At 40.2% G+C, this 20322-nt stretch overlaps 1 protein-coding gene across 8 annotated transcripts in view; it reads right to left on the bottom strand.

Moving 5' to 3' along the window:
- plagl2 (pleiomorphic adenoma gene-like 2) overlaps positions 1–20322 on the bottom strand; it is a 147594-nt gene that overhangs the window by 28848 nt on the left and 98424 nt on the right. For 6 of the 8 annotated variants that reach the window (XM_078555155.1, XM_078555154.1, XM_078555153.1 and 3 more), the window contains 2 exons: positions 5498–5624; positions 4479–4729 (listed from right to left, as the gene is read on the bottom strand). In XM_078555155.1, the coding sequence (XP_078411281.1) occupies positions 4479–4497 (19 nt within the window). In that variant the 5' untranslated portion in view covers positions 4498–4729; positions 5498–5624. Of the gene's footprint in view, positions 1–4325; positions 4370–4478; positions 4730–5497; positions 5625–20322 lie in introns of all 8 variants that reach the window. The other 2 variants (XM_078555152.1, XM_078555151.1) reach the window with 1 other exon arrangement.

Genomic DNA, 20322 nt, shown 5'->3' with positions numbered 1-20322 from the left:
CAATCCTGAGAGATAGGATTAACCGTCATGTGGAAAGGCATGGACTAGTCAGGGATGGTCAGCATGGATTTGTTAAAGGAAGGTCTTGCCTCACAAATTTGATTGAATTCCTTGAGGAAGTGACAAGAAGGGTTGATGAAGGTAGTGCAGTGGATGTTGTGCACATGGATTTTAGCAAGGCATTTGACAAGGTCCCATGTGACAGATTGGTCAGGAAAGTAAAAGCCCATGGGATTCAGGGTAATGTGGCAAACTGGATAAAAGGTTGGTTTTGTAACAGGAAACAAAGGGTAATGGTCGATGGATGCTGTTGTGAATGGAAAGTTGTCTCAAGTGGTGTTCCACAGGACTCTGTGTTGGGACCCTTGCTGTTTGTGTTATATATTAACAATTTGGACGTGAAGGTGGGGGGCACGATTGGGAAATTTGCAGATGACACAAAGATTGGCCGAGTAGTGGATAGTGTAGAGGATAGCCATAATCTCCAAAATGATATAGATGGGTTGGTGGAGTGGACGGTAAAGTGGCAGATGGATTTTAACATAGAGAAGTGTGAGGTCATACATTTAGGGAGGTCAAAAAGCTACAGGGATTACAAAATAAATGGGAATATACTAAGAGGGGTAGATGAAGTGAGAGATCTTGGCGTACAAGTACAAGGGTCCCTGAAGGCAGCAGTTCAAGTAGACAAGTTTGTAAAGAAGGCATATGGAATGCTCTCCTTCATTGGCAGAGGTATAGAATATAAAAGTAAGGATATAATGTTGGAATTGTATAAAACACTGGTGAGGCCACAACTGGAGTATTGTGTGCAGTTCTGGTCACCACATTACAGGAAGGGCGTAATAGCTCTGGAGAGAGTGCAGAGGAGGTTTACAAGAATGTTGCCAGGGTTAGAAAAGTGTAGCTACGAGGAGAGATTGGATAGGTTGGGGTTATTTTCCTTGGAACAAAGAAGGCTGAGAGATGACTTGATTGAGGTGTACAAAATTATGAGGGGAATAGATAGAGTGGACAGGATAAAATTGTTTCTCTTGATGGAGAATTCTAGAACCAGGGGACATAGATTCAAGATAAGTGGCAGAAGGTGTAGGGGGAACATGAGGAAGAACTTTTTTACGCAGAGGGTAGTGGGTGTCTGGAATTCGCTGCCCGAGTTGGTGGTAGAGGCAGAAACTTTAAACTCTTTTAAAAAGTACCTGGATCTGCACCTAAAGTGCTGTAAGCTGCAGGGCTATGGGCCAGGTGCAGGGAGTTGGGATTAGAAAGGGCACCTGGGTGTCCTCGGGCTGGCATGGACAAGATGGGCAGAATGGCCTCCTTCTGTGCAGTAACTTTTCTATGGTTCTAAGAGGTTTTAATTCTTACAAATTTCTGTGGGTAACTGTAACACGGACAGAGCCATCCGAAGTTTGCAATTTAAATTGCATTTTTGGATGGTTTCCAGAGCAGGGCAACTGCTCAGAGGAAGTTTGCGCTTCTGAACAATTGCCGCATGTACCCTTACCTGTGAAGTTACGAGGGGGACTACCCAGTGCATCTTTGGGGTGCTCCCCACACTCCACCCCCGCCGCCACTCCCCCCAATGCTGTGCAGCTCGGAAGTTACGGAAGCAGCCAGCTTGATTAAGAACAAAGAAAAGTACAGCACAGGAACAGGCCCTTCAGCCCTCCAAGCCTATGCCGATCATATTGCCTGTCAACTAAAACATTTTGCACTTCGGGGTCCGTATCCCTTTATTCCCATCCTATTCATGTATTTGTCAAGCTGCCTCTTAAACACCACTATTGTACCTGCCTCCACCACCTCCTCTGGCAGTGAATTCCAGACACTCACTACCCTCTGCGTAAAAAACTTGCCCTGCACATCTCCTCTATAGTTTTCTCCTCTCACCTTAAATCTATGTCCCCTAGTAATTGACTCTTCCACCCTGGGAAAAAGCTTCTGACTATCTACTCTGTCCACCCTATCCACCTTAAAGATAAAATTGAATTTGTCCAAAACCCTGCTGCCTGGGTCCTGTTCGCCCATCACTCCTGTGCTCTTTCACCCACAATGGCTCCCGGTCCAGAAATGCCTACATTTAAAAATTCTTACTCTTATTTTCAAATTATTTCATTGCTTCACTCACTTCTTAACCCTGCAACCAACATTCCCTGCAAGCTGCACAGTCACAATCTTAAAGCTCCCATACAGTCTGTGTATAATTCACTCCCTTTAAGTTATCTCTTGTGCACAGCCATGCACAAAATTTAAATGGGCTTAGAGATCACCCGCACGCTCCAAAACACAATTAGAAGGAATGGTGCCTGTAACCTCAATTAGCTGTACAACGCTCCGAAAGGTTTTTGCTCCTCCAATTCTGGCCTCGTATGCATATCTGATTTTAACTGCTCCACCAATGGCGGCCTTGCTTTCAGCTGTCTATGCCCTTGCCTCCTAAGCTTCTCCACCTCTCTCTTTGACAAAGCTTTCATCACCTGTCCTAACACCTGCTTATGTGGCTTGGTGTCAAATTTTGCTTGATAATTCTCCTGAGAAAGCCTCCTAAGGGTGCTTCAATGTTAAAGGTGCCATATAACTCTAAGTTGTTGTTGTTTCAAATTATGTGTCTCTTGTCTACTGCCATTGTTAAGGAAGTTAAACTTGGGCATGGTCATCAATCAGATGAGAAGAATGACCCAGTTAAGAGTGGTAGAATAAATCTGCCTAGTTTAGACTAAAAGCTGACTGCGATCACTTGTGATTGCAGGGTGTTACACAGGAATTGGCAATCAAAGGAATGTTGTTGTAACAAGTTGGTGAATACATATTCCACGTGCAAAAAAAAGCACATTAATTGATATAATTGCCCATTGATATTCAGTGCAACTTAAAGAAGAGAAGTGACCAAATGCTGAACATGCTATATGTATTGATCTAAATATCAGCAGGTTGGAGGGTCTTCCCAATGATACAATTGCAATTGTAGCTGAGAAACATGGGACTCACAGAACATGGCTGAGTTCCTTGCACAAAGATAGACTCTGGAGGGTACCAAGAGGAAAAGCCAACCCACAGTAAACTAGTACATCCTTTGGCAGTGATAGAATAATGACGATGGATACCTACAATCAGGTCACCTACTTCCCTTTCTCAGTTAGGGAAAGAGAAAATGGGAACTCAACAAAAAAAAGGGGCGAAGGGAAAGTACTTTAAGTAAAAAGACACATGGGAGGAAGGAAGATTTTGTATGCTGCAAATAGCTAATACAAAACAATGAATCACGTTTAATGAGGCTAGAGTGCATACATTGCGTCTCCCAAAGCACCAGAGGGCATATGTGATGTTATAGGATTCCCTTCTCTCTCAACTAAACCAAAATGTCAAAACACTTCACTCAGTTGTATTTCTTGAACTAATTGCATCTTTGATTATTTGCACCCTGGGTCCTATGTTTTACTAATAACTGATCCCAAATAAAATTCACACATATCCAATTCACATATCCTCTTATTAGGAAAAACAATGTTTCATGACCCAGTTTGTTTACTTATACAATACTACCATCATTTCCTTGGACTCTATTATGTCTTCTTACATTATTTTATGTGTCAGCCATAGCTTAGTTAGTAGCACTCTCACCCAAGACAAAGTTGTGGATTCAATCCCCATTCCAGAGACTTGAACACAAAAATCTAGGCTGACACTCCAGTGCAGTACTGAGGGATTAATGCATTGCTGGAGGTGCAGTCTTCAGGATATGATGTTAAACCAAGGTCCTTTCTGCTCTCTCAGGTGAACATGAAAGATCCCAATCAAAGAAGAGCAGGGGACTTCTCGCTGGTGTCCTGGCCAATATTCATCCCTCAACCAATATCACAAAAACAGATTATCTGGACATTATCACATGACTATTTGTGGGGCCTTGCTGTGGCTAACTCGGTGCTGTGTTTCCTACATTACAACAGTGACCACACTTCCAAAATACTTCATTGGCTGCAAAGTGCTTTGGGACATTCGGAGGATGTGAAAAGCGCTGTATAAATGCAATTCTTTCTTTTTGTTTCCATTTTGAAACTTAGCCCATTCTCTCTTTTGAGAACCTTTAAAAGTGGGTACAACTTGTGTGGCCACCTTGTTAGTGATGGCTACTGCAGTTTTAATGGAATATTCCACGTTAAGTCTATGATGGCCTTACCTTTTGGTACTTGGCTACAAAATATAACTCTACATCTAAAACCATAATGCAACCTTATCCTGGAGTATTCTTCTAAGAATGTGCTGCACAGGATTGCTATGGAGTGTAGATTCCGGGTAATCCTTAGTGGTTCTATACTGCTTACCGTTCCATGGCCGCTGGCATGAATCGTTGTAAGTGAACCTGTGCCTTTATCAAGGAAAATGCAAAGCTTCAGTGTTAGTGAATGTGTGCTTAAGTTAACAAAATATTTTTTGTCTTAATTACAATGTGGTGAGAGGATAACAACCAAACTTACAGTGTAGTGGAGGCGTCATGAAGTGGAGGGACACAGGTTGAAATTCACCCCTGCACAATTATCCCGATCAGTCATAACTCTGTGGTCAAGTATCTGACCTGAACTTGGCATCTACCAAAAGAGGTAGAGTATGTAGCCAGGCCACTGCTCTACACTTCTGAACAACCACTTATAATTGGAAACAGCAGAGGCCTGGGAGCCAATTGCACGCCTTCTCTCTCAGTCACAGGAGATGCATGGCCCAACGAGATCTGCACAGGGAAAAACACAGAGATTTCAATCTGCCCTGTGAAAAGAAATTAACCATCTGATGCTTAATAACCAACTTTCCTAGGTTTTGGCTTTCAATTCCTTCATAGTGTATGAAAGAACTATACCACATTCTCAAAATGCAGAGAGGACCCTCAACAATGTTAATAAAATGAAACAGAATTACTCAGCACTGGAGACAAGGAGCGACAGGGAGACACACACAAAAAAATAATTTGTCTCAGTTGGGTGACTGGTTGATGATAAAGGTAGGGGTGCCATCCACGAAGGCTAGGTAGCTTGGAGAGACAACCATACACTCTCATAATTCTTGCAGTCTATTGAGATACTAGGAAATCTATACTCTTAAAAGAACTAACGGGATGCCTGAGCGCTTTGATATCATGTTACATAAAAGCATGAGAACAGAGGAGGAGTTCGGCCCCTCGAGCCTGCTCTTCCATTCAGTATGATCGTAGCTCATCCTCTGCCCCCTCCCCATATCCCTTGGTTGCCTGACAGACCAAAAGCCTATCAATCTCAGTGTTGAATATACTCAATGATGGAGCATCCACAATCTGCTGGGGTACAGAGTTCCAAGATTCACAACACTCTGAGTAAAAAAAATTCTCCTCATCTCAGTAGCTCTTTCCAGTTATATGCAGCACAAATCAACTACTTTCATTGAAAATTAAACAAGTTATTTCAAGAATATTCTCTGTATTTCTGTAGAAGTCAAATATATCTATAATAGTAACTGATGAATTTACCTTTGGCATGACTTGCTCCACACGTACAATAATCTCCTTTAGTTCTGCCAAGACAATTCCTTTTCAGCCAGTTCCAACAATTCTCGTTGGAGGAGACCAGGAAGTGTTGCTGCACATCTTTACTGACCTACACAGAAAAAAAAAATTCCCATCAATTAGAAACGTTGAATGATTTTCTTAATAAGTAACACTGTTTGGTGAACAAAGACCCTACATAGAATGTAGCATGGTTATTTGCTTGTCATTGCTTTTTTTAAGTGCACCTCTCAGTTACAATGCTAATTACATTACCCTGATAACATAGCCTCAATCCTAAAATTATATGGGCTCTTCTTAACTTCACCAAGTAATATTCCTGGTCTGGAAATGTTTTCACAGAACCTTTCAAATCGTCTCTGTTTTAACAGGGAAACCTGTCCTCATATCCTCAAGGCCACCAAAGAAATTAGTTTCAAATATGATCCCAGATAGCCATCAGAAATTGTGACCTCTTTTATCATTCACTCAGCTTTCTTTAAACACAAGATGATTGCCAATAACCCATGTCCAGGCTTTCTTTGTAACTAGTGCAGATAATTTGTCATGAGGTTACATATAACAGTTTCCCAGATTGACTCATATATATGCAAAATAAAATAATAAGCAAAAGAACAGTGAAGTAATTCAAACAATCCTGTAAGCATTTCATACGAGTGTCTTCGTTCCAAATCCCTGCGAGAAAATTAGTTGATACTTTGACATAGCAAGGTCATTTCTGTGATATTCTCACAACTCAGCCTGAAATCCAGTCAAAATTCAAACTACTTTCAAACTTGATTTTTATAAACACTGCAACGAACTGCTACTTATCATTGGCCTTATCATATGACTTGAATTCCTTTATGGGCTATAATGGGACTCGAACAGGACAGGCATTTGCTCATACGGGGAGTTTTGTATTACAGAATCACAGAATTGTTATGGTGCAGACGGAGGCCATTCGGCCCATTGTGTCAGCACTGGCTCTCCGGATGAGCATTATGATTTAGTGCCACTCTCTTGCCTCTCCACTACCGCCACCGCACCTCCCCTCCCCCCCAAACCCAGAGATCTTTTCCCTCTCAGAACGATCATACTGCGAAATGAATCAAAGCATGAAAATAATCATCCAGTATATTGACTAAGTGCAGTCAAAATTAGTTTGGAATACAAAAAGTAGACTCTGCGAGGAATTCAACTTGTTATAAAAGGCAAAGGATAGTTAAAAATACAATAAATTTTTCATAATTTCATATGCAAACCACAATGTTTCGTATCTTCTAGCCAAAATTTAAAAGCATTTCACTGGCACATTTGGCATGAAAACTTCTAAAAATCTTAACAAGACATTTCCTAAAGTTGTGCCAAGTACTCTGAATATATTTCCTGTTTCAGTTAATAGCACATTGTCTCCACTAGGTGGTAGAAGGAATGAGTAGATACAGCTGCAAGGAAATTTATTTCACTACAGATCTTAGCTCAACTCTAGTGGGAACCATGAATACAAGATGGTCTTTAATCACATACAAGATGAAGTCAAACTGAATTTATTAATAAAATAATATATGTATGTATCTGGCCTCTTGAGCACACTGAATTTCATCACTCCACCATTGGCAAACCTGCCTTCGGCTACCTACGCCCTCACCGCTGGAATTCCCTCCCCGCACCTCTCCACCTCTTCCTTCTCCTTTAAGACGCTGCTTGAAACCTACCTCTTCAGCCAATCCTTGAGTCACCAGTTCTAATATCTCACGTATCTCAGTGTCAAATTCTGTTTGATAACGTTCCTATGAAATGGCTTGAGGCATTTTATGTTAAAGGTGCTATTAAAATGCAAGTTATTGTTGTATACATTGTACATTTACAGCTAAAATTGTTTGTATAGTATATGTTGTAGCTGTACAGTAGTGTGTCATTAATGTTACATTGTAGCAGTTGAGTGGAACATATGGTGTGTTGTAACATACTTAGCGATATCTTAGCAGTCACGTGTAAATGTTGCATGGGTACACCTTTTGCATTAGAATTTGTAGTTGCACTTGTTGAAAATGTATATATTTTGCATGTTCTCCTATTTCTCATCTACCTGCTGCCCTTCAGTGACAACATCTGAAAACACAGTATTAGTTATCATATTTACACTGACAACCCCCAGCTCTGCCTCACCACACCTCTCGTGACTCCTTCATTGTTGCTAAATTATCAGGCTGCTTATATGATATCCTGTACTGGATGAGCAGAAATTTCCTCCAATTAAATATTAGGAAGACTGAAGCCATTGTTTTCAATCCCTGCCCCAAGCTTTGTCCCTATGTTTTTCCTCTCCATCACATTTCCTGGCAATTTTCCGAGACTAAACAAAATTGTTTACAATCTTGGTGTCATATTTGACCTTGGGATGAGGTTCTGAACACATATTCGCACCATCACTAAGACCATCTATTTCCACCTCTAATATCACCCAACTTTGTCCCTGCCTCAGCTCATCTACTGCTGAAACTTTCATTCGTGCCTTTGTTACCTTTAGATTTGACCATTCCAATGCACTCCTGGGTGGTCTCCCACATTCTATCCTCTGCAAACTTGAGACCATCCAAAACTCTGCTGCCCGTGCCTTAACTCATAAGACCATAAGACGTAGGAGCAGAAGTAGGCTATTAGATCCATCAAGTCTGCTCTGCCATTCAATGAGATCATGGCTGATCTAATAACCCTCAACCCCACTTTCCTGCCTTTTACCCATAACCCTTGATTCCCTTACCGATTAAAAATCTGTCTATCTCAGCCTTGAACATACTTAACGACCCAGCCTCTACAGCCCTCTGCGGTAAGAATTCCACAGATTCACTACCCTCAGGAGAAGAAATTCCCCTCATCTCTGTTTTAAATGGGCACCCCCTTACTCTGAGATTATGCCCTCTGGTCCTTGACTCTCCCACAAGGGGAAAAAAACTCTCGGCAACCACCCTGTCAAGCCACCTATGAATCTTATATGTGTTAATAAGGTCGCCTCTCATTCTTCTAAACTCCAATGAGTACAGGCCCAACCTACTCAACCTCTCCTCGTAAGAAATCCCTCCATGCCGTTTCGACCTAGTGAACCTTCTCTGGGTTGCCTCCAATGCCAGTATATCTTTCCTTAGATAAGGGGACCAAAATTGTTCACAGTATTCTAGGTGTGGTCTAACTGTTGCCTTGTATAGTTTTAGCAAGGCTTCCCTATTTTTATACTCCATTCCCTTTGAAATAAAGGCCAACATTCCATTTGCCTTACCTAGTATCTTTTGAACCTGTATGCTAGCTTTCTGGGATTCATGCATGAGGACCCTCATATCCCTCTGTGCTGCAGCTTTCTTCAGTCTTTCCCCATTTAAATAATATTCAGATCCTCTATTCTTCCTGCCAAAGTGCATAACCTCATTTTTCCACATTATATTCCATCTGCCACATTTTTGCCCACTCACTTAACCTGTCTATATCCCTTTATAGACTCTTTGTGTCATCCTCACCACTTGTCTTCCCACCTATTTTTGTGTCATTGCAAACTTGGTGATAGTACATTCATTTCCCTCATTCAAGTCATAAATAGATATTGTAAATAATTGTGGCTCCAGCACTGATCCCTGTAGCACTCCACCAGTTACAGGTTGCCATCTTGAAAAGTACCCCCCATCTCAACTCTGTTTTCGATTAGTTGGCCAGTCCACTATCCATGCTAATCTACTACCCGCAACACCATGGGCCCTTATCTTATTAAGTAGCCTTATGTGTGGTACCTTATCAAAAGCCTTTTGGAAATCCAAATATGTTACATCTACCGGTTCCCCTTTATCTATCCTGCTTGTTACCTCTTCAAAGAGTTATGATAAATTCGTCAAGCATGATTTCCCCTTCATGAAGCCATGCTGACTCTGCTAGATTATATTATGCATTTCTAAATGCCCTGCTATTACATCCTTTATAATAGACTCCAACATTTTCCCAATGACAGATGTTAAGCTAACTGGCCTACAGTTACCTGTTTTTGTCTCCGTCCCTTTTTGAATAAGGGTGTTACATTGGCAGTTTCCAATCCTCTGGGACTTTTCCAAAATCTAAGGATTCTTCGAAGATTACTACCAGTGTATCCACTATCTCTGCAGATATTTTCTTTTATATCCTAGAATATAACCCATCAGGTTCAGGTGAATTATCAGCCTTTAGCCACGTTAGTTTTGGGAGTGTAGGGCAGAGGCATGTAACATCAAAGCCTGTAAGCCTACCACTGGGTCTGCAAGGAACCAAAGTACAAGGAACCTCATTTTGAATTTGTAAGGTGAAAATGCTTTAATAAGACCATAAGACGTAGGAGCAGAAGTAGGCCATTTGGCCGATCGAGTCTGCTCCGCCATTCAATGAGATCATGGCTGATCTGATAATCCTCAACTCCACTTTCCTGCCTTTTCCCCATAACCCTTGATTCCCTTACTGATTAAAAACCTGTCCATCTCAGCCTTGAATATACTTAATGACCCAGCCTCTACAGCCTTCTGTGGTAAAGAATTCCACGGATTCACTACCCTCTGAAAGAAGAAATTCCTCCTCATCTGTCTTAAATGGGTGACTCCTTGCTCTGGGATTATACCCTCTGGTCCTAGACTCTCTTACAAGGGGAAACAACCTCTCAGCATCTACCCTGTCAAGCCCCCTAAGAATCTTGTATGTTTCAATAAAGTCGCCTCTCATTCTTCTAAACTCCAACCTACTCAACCTCACCTCGTAAGCAAATCCCTCCATACCCAGATCAGCCTAGTGAACCCTGTCTCCAATGCCAGTATATCTTTCCTTAGATAAGGAGACCAAAATTGTTCACAGTATTCTAGGTGTGGTCTAACTAATGCTTTTTATAGTTTTAGCAAGACTTCCCTGTTTTTATACTCCATTCCCTGCAAAATAAAGGCCAACATTCCATTTGCCTTCCCCATTACCTGCTGAACTTGTAGGCTAGCCTTTTGTGATTCAGCTATGAGGATCCCCAAATCTCTTTGTGCTGCAGCTTTCTGCAGTCTTTCACCACTTAGATAATATTCAGCTCCTCCATTCTTCCAGCCAAAAAGCACTGATCATTTGCAGGATTATTGCTTCACCAGGATTTGCAATTCTTCATCATCCTACTTTTATGCAAGTGAGCCATGATCATGAGAACTAGCAGCCTGTCCTCTGTGATGGGCAATTATAGGAGAGCCTGATGTTGTCAACAGCTATTCGCTTCTAGCTGTTGCTTGTTACCTAGTAACAGCTGCAAGAATGCAGGCTAATTTTCTCTCTAATTCTCAAACCAATTGCATCTAACTCAGCCTGGACTAGAGACTGGACCTGGAATCTTCTGGGATTGTATGGCTCAGCTACTCACTGGATAAACTCAGAGCTTTGGGGAAGTTCTATAAATACAGTTTTAAGACTTTTGCCTAGTTGGATCTCAGTTTTGAACTTTGTAAAGGCAAACTGCTACAATTCAATGATCAAAAACACATCAACCACTACCAACCCAGTTTTCCTACAGGTAAGGCTAACAACAGATTAGACATCGGTCTTTCACCTTTGGTTCAAATCCAATCCTTAGACAAGTGGAAAGACTCCTATGTCTGCTGGCTGGAATTGTGAAATGAGTTTGAGCAGTCTCAATCCACTTACTTAAGGGCAAGAACCCACATCATAAAACTCTCAATCCAGCACTAATTGGTAATGCATGTAGATGAATCCAAGAATGATTAGCCCCTGCAATGGAGAAATGTGGTGAAGTGGCAGTGTTCCACTGGTGGATTTAGCTGACATTGCTGGGGCAGAAGAGGTGTTGGGGTGTATCAGGCTCTGATATTCTTGACCAGGGAGTATCAGAAGCTGATACTACCTAAATGGGAAGAGTTATATTCCCCAATACTAACATCCCTTACATCGATCAGATAAACAGAGATAAATCACAAGATGTGCTGCAGCCTGCTTTGCCTGGTGTCAGCTTAAAAATCTGTGTGTTGCTGTTGCCTTAGTGGAGATTAGTTTGGGAACGTGTTAGAAGTTATGATAGTAGTAATTTGTAGCCATGTATATGTGTTTAAACTTAATAAAATGTTTCATTTAGTTTAATATAAAACCTCTCGGGAATTGGTGGTCTGATTTCTGAATTTAGAGTTCCATCTCAAGCATACCACTTAAAAATATAGGTTATGACAGTTGTTTAAAGTTTCCTTCTGAGATTTTTAAATAACTCAACTACTGGGTAATAACAACTCACAGGAAGTCCTGTTCCCATTGTGTTCACTAACCTAGATTGGCTCCTAATCAAGCAACACATTGATTTTAAAATTCTCATCCTTTTTAAATCCATCAATGGCCTCATCCCTCATATCTCCATAATTGCATCCAAGATATCTGCACTCATCTAATTCTGGCCTCTTGAGCACCCCAATTTTAATCTCTCCACCACTGGTGGCTGTGTCTTCAGTTGCCTCAGCCCAAAGCTCTAGCATTCCCTCCTTACACCTCTCCACTCGTTTTCCTCCATTAAGACCCTCCTCAAAACCTATCTGCTTTTGGCCATCTGACCCAATATCTCTTTATGCGGCTTGGTGCCATACTTTGTTTTATATTGCTCCTGCGAAATGCAATGTGACATTTTATTACATCAAGGCTCTAAATAAATAAGTTGCTGTACATTTAGTCCATATTGAGTGGTGAAAGTTCCTAATAGAACGGATAGTAGTATATATTGAGCAACAAGAACTACGGAGTAGTAGACTTGTAGTAGTTATTAGGATTTGGAAATTACATAGTACATATTGAGTAGTAGAATATACAGCTGTGTCGTACATGTTGTGTAGAAATGCATGTTGTTTTAAGAATAATTTTATTTTTTACAAAACAGGTCCTGTAATGATGGGTCAAACACCAGCATGGTTATCATCTACTAGGAGGTGTTGCATGACTGATACAAATACAGGTCTTAAATGTTGTCAAGAAAACAGAATAAACCCAACACATTTTTAACATTCTTAGGAGGACTTCAAAAGGGCAGATGCTGAAAGATTATTTCCCCTTATTGGAGAATCTAAAACAAGGGGTCATAGCCTCAGAATAAGGGGGTCAGCCATTCAGGCTTCCGATGAAGAAGCGTTTGTTCATTCAGAAGGTTGTGAATTTTTGGAATTTGCTACCCTGTAGCACTATGGATGCACAGGCATTGAGTAGATTCAAGACAGAGACTGACAGATTTTTGGAAACTAAGGAAATCAAGAGATATGGGGCAAGGTAGGAAAGTAGAGTTGATATAGATCAGTCATGATCTTAGCGAATAGCAGAGCAGGCTGGAGGAGGTCAGATGTTCGTAACAATCACTGTGTGCATACATGAAATTGTTAAAAATGTATAATTTTAAGTTTCCAACTTATCACCAAAGTAGCTTGGTTTTTACGATCATTAGAAAATAATTCTGAATAAATGTAATGGGTATATATTTCATTCAGAAATAAATAATAGCATGGACATGATAAATAGGCTAACACATGGTTCAATGAAGGAGCTTGTGAAGCCAAAGGCATCTTAGTCTTCAAATAAATGACTAATTGAAGCAGTGAATGTAGTGTCTCACCACACTAAAGGCTCTCTGTGACTAAGTGGCTGCAGACACATTATTTATGAGCGTAGCGTGCGAAATCTATCGTAAGGCATTAATTTTAACATTGAATTATGGTAATCTAAAAGCTAATCTAACACACTTTTACATTATGATACAGCATCGTTCAGATACAGCTGCAATGGTAACAGAAGAAATCAAGGAAAAAACCAACTAGCCTCTTCTAAGGGCAACAAGAGATGGGCAATAAATGGAATGTTGTCAGCATCACTCAAATCACAAGAACAAGTGGAAAAAAAAATGTATTTCTGTCAGAAACATAAGAGACTGAATCCATGACAAACTACTTTGGTCTAGGGGAATATGGTGCTTAGTTAAGGACTCACGCCTTTTAAGCGGTTACGGTCCCCATAGAGAACAATAACTTTTAAAAAGAGATGCTTTTCCCAGCGGCCGATGGAAATAACCGAAGGGCAAGATTTCACGTTTTAAGGCTTTTACTGTAAAAGCTAAAATCAATAGAGATCAAACACTACTAACAGGCAACTAATAAACAAAACCAAAGAAAAGGTACTTCCCCATTAACTAATTAACTTAATTAAGATACTTTCTACAACCCTTTACTCTGTACACCACACTTCTGGCAGAAGTGTAGTAATAGAGAGTTAAGCCCCTAGTTACTCCCAGCAGGCTCACATCTTCCTGCCACACCATGTGAAGTCTTCCAGTGTCCTTTAAAATTATTCCACTCAGTCTGAGTATTCCAGAACTGACTTTCACCAGCAAGGCCCTCATCAGCGACTCCTTGTTCCTTAAATCTCCAAAATTCCTGTCTGTTTCATCAGCATCTTTTCGAACAGAAAACCAGCTCTTCTCAGCATCTTGCTTGGTTGCTAATGCAAAACCAATCTTTCCCTGCTCTTCACAGCAGTAGCTGCTTTTGTCTCTCTCTGTCCATGTTCAAAGAGCAGCTGTCCCTTCTTCTGTGTCAAGTTGTGAAAACTGTCACATGATTTTCAGTCCCATTGACAACCAAATGACGTGGGCCTGTCTCAGGAGGTTATTATGTCCACCCTCCCCTTAAGTTAAAGGGGACATTTTAAAACACAACCATCTTGCAAACAAAGCTAATGGCTGACAACAAATTTAATAACCTTTAACTAAGATATCTGTAGTTAGTTGGAGGAAGACAACTAGGCAGGAAGTCTTGCAAATGTGATATGAGAAAAAACTTTTTCACATAGCAAGTGGTTGGAGTCTGGAATGTACTGCCTGGAAATGTGGTGGAGGCAAGTTCAATTGAGGCATTCAAGAGCACATTAGATGATTATTTGAACAGAAACAATGTGCAAGGATACGGATCAAAGGCAGGAGAATGGCACTAAGTCAATGCTCATTCGGAGAGCCGGTGCAGACACATTTTCCTTCTGAGCCGTAACATTCTGTGATCCTGTGATGACAGCCTTGTTAACTCGTGATCTACCAGGCCAAAGGATATAAATGATAGTATTGAGTGACATTGCAGTATGGACAGTAAACAATGTCAAGTTATATCTCAAATAAAAGAAAAATATTGTGGATGCTGGAGATCTGAATTGAAAACAAAAAGCGCTGGAAAAATTCAGCAGGTCTGGCAGCATCTGTGGGTGTGGAGAGAAGAGTTCTGAAGAAGAGTCATATTGAATTCGAAACGTTAACTATGACTCTTCTTCAGGACTCCTCTCTCCACAGATGCTGCCAGGCCTGCTGAGTTTTTCCAGCTCTGTTTTCAGTCAAGTTATATCTTGGTGGTTGAAATACTTCAAAAGCATGTTGACCAATAGAAGTTGCTAATGAGCTATGGGTGTGGCTCTTGCAAAAGATATACACAAGCATTTTGGTAGGAAACTCCATTCATACACTCATATAGTGCAAGTAAGTGTACTTTGTTGTGTATATTTACTCAAGCATCCACTACTGTTCAGCAACTAAGGAAATAAAGCGTACTACATGATTAAAAAATACTCACACAAAATGTTGTACGCCCATTTTATCAACCATTAAGAGGAATGTTAAGCACACAAGTATATGTCATGCAAAAATGAGATCACATGTCCAAACAGTATCCATTCCTCATTTTTTATTTACTATTTAGTGACATCTGGATTCCCAATTAGTAACATGTGGCTAGTAGTTAATGTATTGGATAATACTGCTTTAAAGTGACAGTAAGGATAACATGCAGCTTCTTCAGAAGAAAGCTGTGCTTATTATTTACTCTTTCAGCATCAGCACAGATATACTTTCATCAAAATACAGACTTTGTACTTTGACTGTGGGTACATCTTTGTGGCACAAGGGAGAGGCAACAAAAACATTTGTTCATTTGGAATCCTGAAGCCCACTATATAGGTTTGCAACCTAGGATCCCTAAACCCTAGAAATCCATAAGGCGATTCCAATGAGTTCCTAAGGTCATCAAATTTCTGCCTGTCACCAGTTTTCTCTTTTTAAAAAATATATATTTAACGGCTCGCTAGCACATTACATATGAATATAGGAACAGGGGTAAGCCATTTAGCCTTCTGAGCCTGTTCCACTGCCACTCAATAAGATCATGGTTCATCTGTAGTCCAACTCCACATGCCATCAACTGCTGTTTGCAGAGGAGAGTTCCAAACTTCTATTCCCCTTTACATACAGAAATGTTTCATAATGCGACTATATTACAGTTTATTCAATTAAAGCAGTTTTCATTTGGATACACAATACAATCTTTCATGAATTAGGATAGATAGTGTTAGAAAATATGTCAACACCATTTTTCAATGAAGATTTTAACAGCCAATCATATAGTGGGACTCAAAAGCAAACTAAAACAATCAGATTTATCTGGAGGACAGCAATGGATCCTCTGGGAAACAACAAGATTGGTCAGAGGCAGGGCTTCATGATTGGTAGAAAAAAAACAGATCGACAGTAAGCTAATTAACCAAGTTAGAAAGGCTTTAAAATGTACAGGTGACTTTGAGAATCCCAGTTAATCACTTATGCCACTGGATTAAGTTACAAGAAAGACTAGAGAAAATGATGTTTTCTAATCTGCAAAAGGAGGTGACTGAGAGAGGGCCAACTAGAAATATATGATATTAAATACTTACGGCTACCGTGGGGTTGTTATTAGGTTATTAATCCAGCCACCCAGGAGGAGGAGTTCAAATCCCACCACAACTTTGGTTGCAATTTATTACTTTACAGGAGTGGTAAAACTGTCAGATATTTGTGCAAAACTAAATAGTTCATTAATGTCCTTTGTGGAAGGAAATTGCTATTTGGCTGACTTTTATCACCTGTTGAAATGACTGAGTTAAAGAGCACAGCAATGGTTCAAAAAAGAAATAGATGTGACATACCAGTGTTGGTTACAATGCAAGTCCAAAAAATATTAAATGGTATAAATAATATTAAGAAATTCCTCCCTCAACCTCTCCAACACACTTCCCCTTGCAACATCCTCCTTAACAGCTACCTCTGACTAAGCTTATAGTCACCCTCTGAATGTCTGCTTCTTGGGCTTGATGACAATATTTGTTTGATTACATTTCTATGAGGTACCTTGGGATGTTATTGCAGCGTGTAATGATGTTTATTTCCAGTATAAATAAAGGGCCAAGAAAGCTATGTAAACCAGAAATTGCTGTTGACAAAAAGACTGGTTGAGCTTTTAATGAATTGTAAGACATTTGTTTTAATTGGCTTATTTTTAAAACGGGTCAATGCCTCCATTAAAAAAGAGGAATGTCGTGTAAGTGTTATTAAATACCACAAACAGCAACGTAAAGCCTTCTGTTCTGTGATTTTAAAATCAAATGTTTATGGTGCATCGGTTTGGAGAGAGAAAAGGAAAGGTCCCCCCCATTCCAAGATTTTGTTTTGATAATACTGATTCACCTTTAATCCACCCTAAAGCTTCTTACAAATAAAAACTGTTCGATCAGCACACTCAATCTAGATAATCTCCCACCTGCTTCTGGACTGCCATAGGGTCCACAAAGACACATGCAACAGTGAAATCACCTTGTTTTGGGACTGGAGCATGCACTAGTGGAATTATTGAGATGCATGTAAGTAGGCTTTGCTCATAATTATCAGAATCTATGTGGAATTTGAATCACAATGAAACAGGGACATTTTAGATATCTATAATTCTCCCAAGGGCTTTTTTAAAATTTAGGCAGAATTGCAGTGTAACCATTTAACTTTAGAAAGTGTATCAAATAAAGCGTAAAAATCAAATTTAAATTGGAGGGCTGGAACATTCTCACAAACCTTGCTAGAAATTAAATCTCCTGCATTCAGCACTCTCATCCTCTGCAGTAATTTCCAAACCTACCACATCGGCAAACTGCAGTTTTGTGTATTTTAAAATTTTATCTCCATGAATTGAAGGTGCTCACCTAAACTTAAATCATTCAAAGTCTTTCCTACTTCACCCGTATGAAATCTATGAAACGTCAGAGAGGTGGTGCCTCGATATCCAAGTGCTGTGGGCACGTACATGAAGTGCCATCCCACTTGCCTTATGAATGTCAAAGCAGAGGGAAAAAAATCAGAGCAAAAACGTTGGCCAAATTCAATGAGAATTTGATGTGCTATGCACAAAATTAGAGAAAATATAACAGCCAATGGGTCATGACTCCTCAAAAATTAGCAGCTCAGACAATGAGTCTAAAAATGAGGGTGGGTCCTGTATGCTGTTTAATCTCACCTTCAAGCATCACCATTTAAGAGCATCAGGGCAGGTGGATAGCAACAAAAAAAAACACGGCCATCAAAAAGAATGCATGCAACATTGGTTCTCCTAAATGCAAAGAGGATATCAGCTTTAAGTTGAATGCAGTATATTATTCCCTTAATTGCTCTGCTGAATTATCAAAGACTCATCAAGAAATGCTTGGTGGTATGCACTGGAATAACTAAATCTTAGAGAAGGAAGAAACAAATGACAAATTTATTTATAAAGCACCTTATCATGTATTTGGGGTGCCAGTGAGTGTATTACAACCAATTGATTATTTTTCAAGTGTACTTACTGTTGTTATGTCGATACGTGTGAACAGTGGAACAACTCCCTGCTCTTTAAAAACTTTCATTGGATCTTTTGCAGACATCTGAACAGCGCATCAGTTTAACATCTCATCCGGAAGACAGCTTTTCTAACGATGTAACTTTACACCAGTTCTGTATTGTAGCATCAGCCAAGATGAGCCAAATGGTCTTCGTCTGTGCCCTATCACTCTCTTATCCAATGCTCAAATACTAAAGGTTTAATTCCACAGCCTTCTGACACAGAAGCATTGAAAAGTGACTTGGGAAGGAAACTTAAAACAACCCAAGAAGTTTAGGTGAAAACATAACCCAATATCACATTACACACACACAGCTTTAAATTGAAAGCGGTCGTGCCCATTTTAATTTATGTTGCTTTCTTTGTAATCTGGGCCAGATGGCCCAGAAAGATTGTCGTGTATTCCTAAATTTCTACACTCCCAATTTTAAGAAACGCACCACTTTTACTTTCCTTTGACTCAAATCTTGGGAGCGAAACTTATTTCCCCATGACTCCACTTTCTCAAACTCCTTCCTAAAGCACTCTGTGTCTCCACGTGGCTCTCCTCCTTTTAACAGTCTTCTCAAAACTTTTTTAATCATGCCTCCAGCCATCCCACTCACTCCCTCCATGGCTGTGTGTGTGTGCAAGTCCCTGTCACTTTCCAAGTGCAAACTACCACAGGACTTATTTTTCAAATAAATCCAGCAAATAAATGCATGTTATTGCCATCACCACATTGATTGCTTACAAGTTTCAATATGAATGTCCTGTATTTTGCCTTTTTCTTGATTAATTTCAGGCACTTTAAAAACTTAAATGCTGGTTAGAATATGGACCCTACAAATAAGGATACAATCAAAAATATTTTCTTGGGCAGCAGGTTCTGCTGTAAGCATTTACATCTGCTTTGGACCTCTCTTTTGTTTTTTATTGTCACAGAACCACCTGCTTCTGTCTTGCACAATAATCCCTTACGTCATTCAATAATTCCTGTCATCCAGCTTTTCGTACAACTTTCCTTTTATTTTCTTCCCTAGCCCACTTTACTCCTGGTGCTGTTACTTGCTTATAAATTGACATCTAATTTCTTCCAGTTGTGCTGAAAGGCTATTGGCCTGATATGGTTTACTCTGTTTCTCTCTCCACTGAAGCTGCATGACCTGCTAAGTGTTTCCAACGTTTTCTGTCCCTATTTCAGACTCACAGCATTCACAGTATTTTGCCAATGAAAATACGTCAGCCACCCAAATAAAAAAGTAATATAATTGTAGAAAATGTTTTATTAGTATATTGAGCAGGAGTATTATGCTAGTAAGTCAAAAATACATGAAGATTGTGATCCTTTGCTCAGTAATAGGCCTGTCTGGTCCAGGGTGCAGATGGCTTTGTGACTTCCTTAAGGTTCATGGGCTAGTATGAAAACTTCTGCTGCAATCCATGTTGAACAAACCCCAGCTCTTCTGCCCATCCCTTCCTGTTTCCCAGTATCCTAAACCTTTTTCTTCCCAAATTTCTCTCTCCTATCTCTCCCAATGCCCCCACTACCTGTTCCTTTCTCCCTGCTCACTTAACTTCCCTTTCCACAAGAATCTTCTCTCCCTTTTCCCCCATGTGGCTCAATTACCCTCCTAACCCTGTTTGAGACTCTTAAGGGAGAGTCCCCAAAAGGAAATTGGCAACATATATTACAAATGGTAAGTGTCCAAAAATTCTAATGGTATTTTACCAGTGAGTAACATTGTGAGGATCAAGTTATTGAGCCATCAGAAGTACAATGAGGCTAAAATAACATTGTGACTGTCCCACAGTACGGACATTGAAATCCCCCAATGTGGGTGTCAGCAACCCATCGTTTCCCAATCAAAATCCTCTTTTTTATTCATTCACGGGATGTGGGCTTCGCTGGCTGGGCCAGCATTTATTGCCCATCCCTAGTTGCCCTGGAGAAGGTGGTGGTGAGCTGCCTTCTTGAACCGCTGCAGTACATGTGCTGAGTACACCCATTGTGCTGTAAGGGAGTTCCAGGATTTTGACCCAGTGATAGTGAAGGAACGTGATATATTCCCAAGTCAGGATGGTGAGTGACTTGGAAGGGAACTTCCA

The sequence above is a fragment of the Cetorhinus maximus genome, chromosome 13 (genome assembly GCF_964194155.1).
Source record: "Cetorhinus maximus chromosome 13, sCetMax3.hap1.1, whole genome shotgun sequence".
Taxonomy (NCBI): Eukaryota; Metazoa; Chordata; class Chondrichthyes; order Lamniformes; family Cetorhinidae; genus Cetorhinus; species Cetorhinus maximus.
Note: the sequence above shows the minus strand (reverse complement) of the source record. Positions and strands in the feature narration are given on the sequence as shown.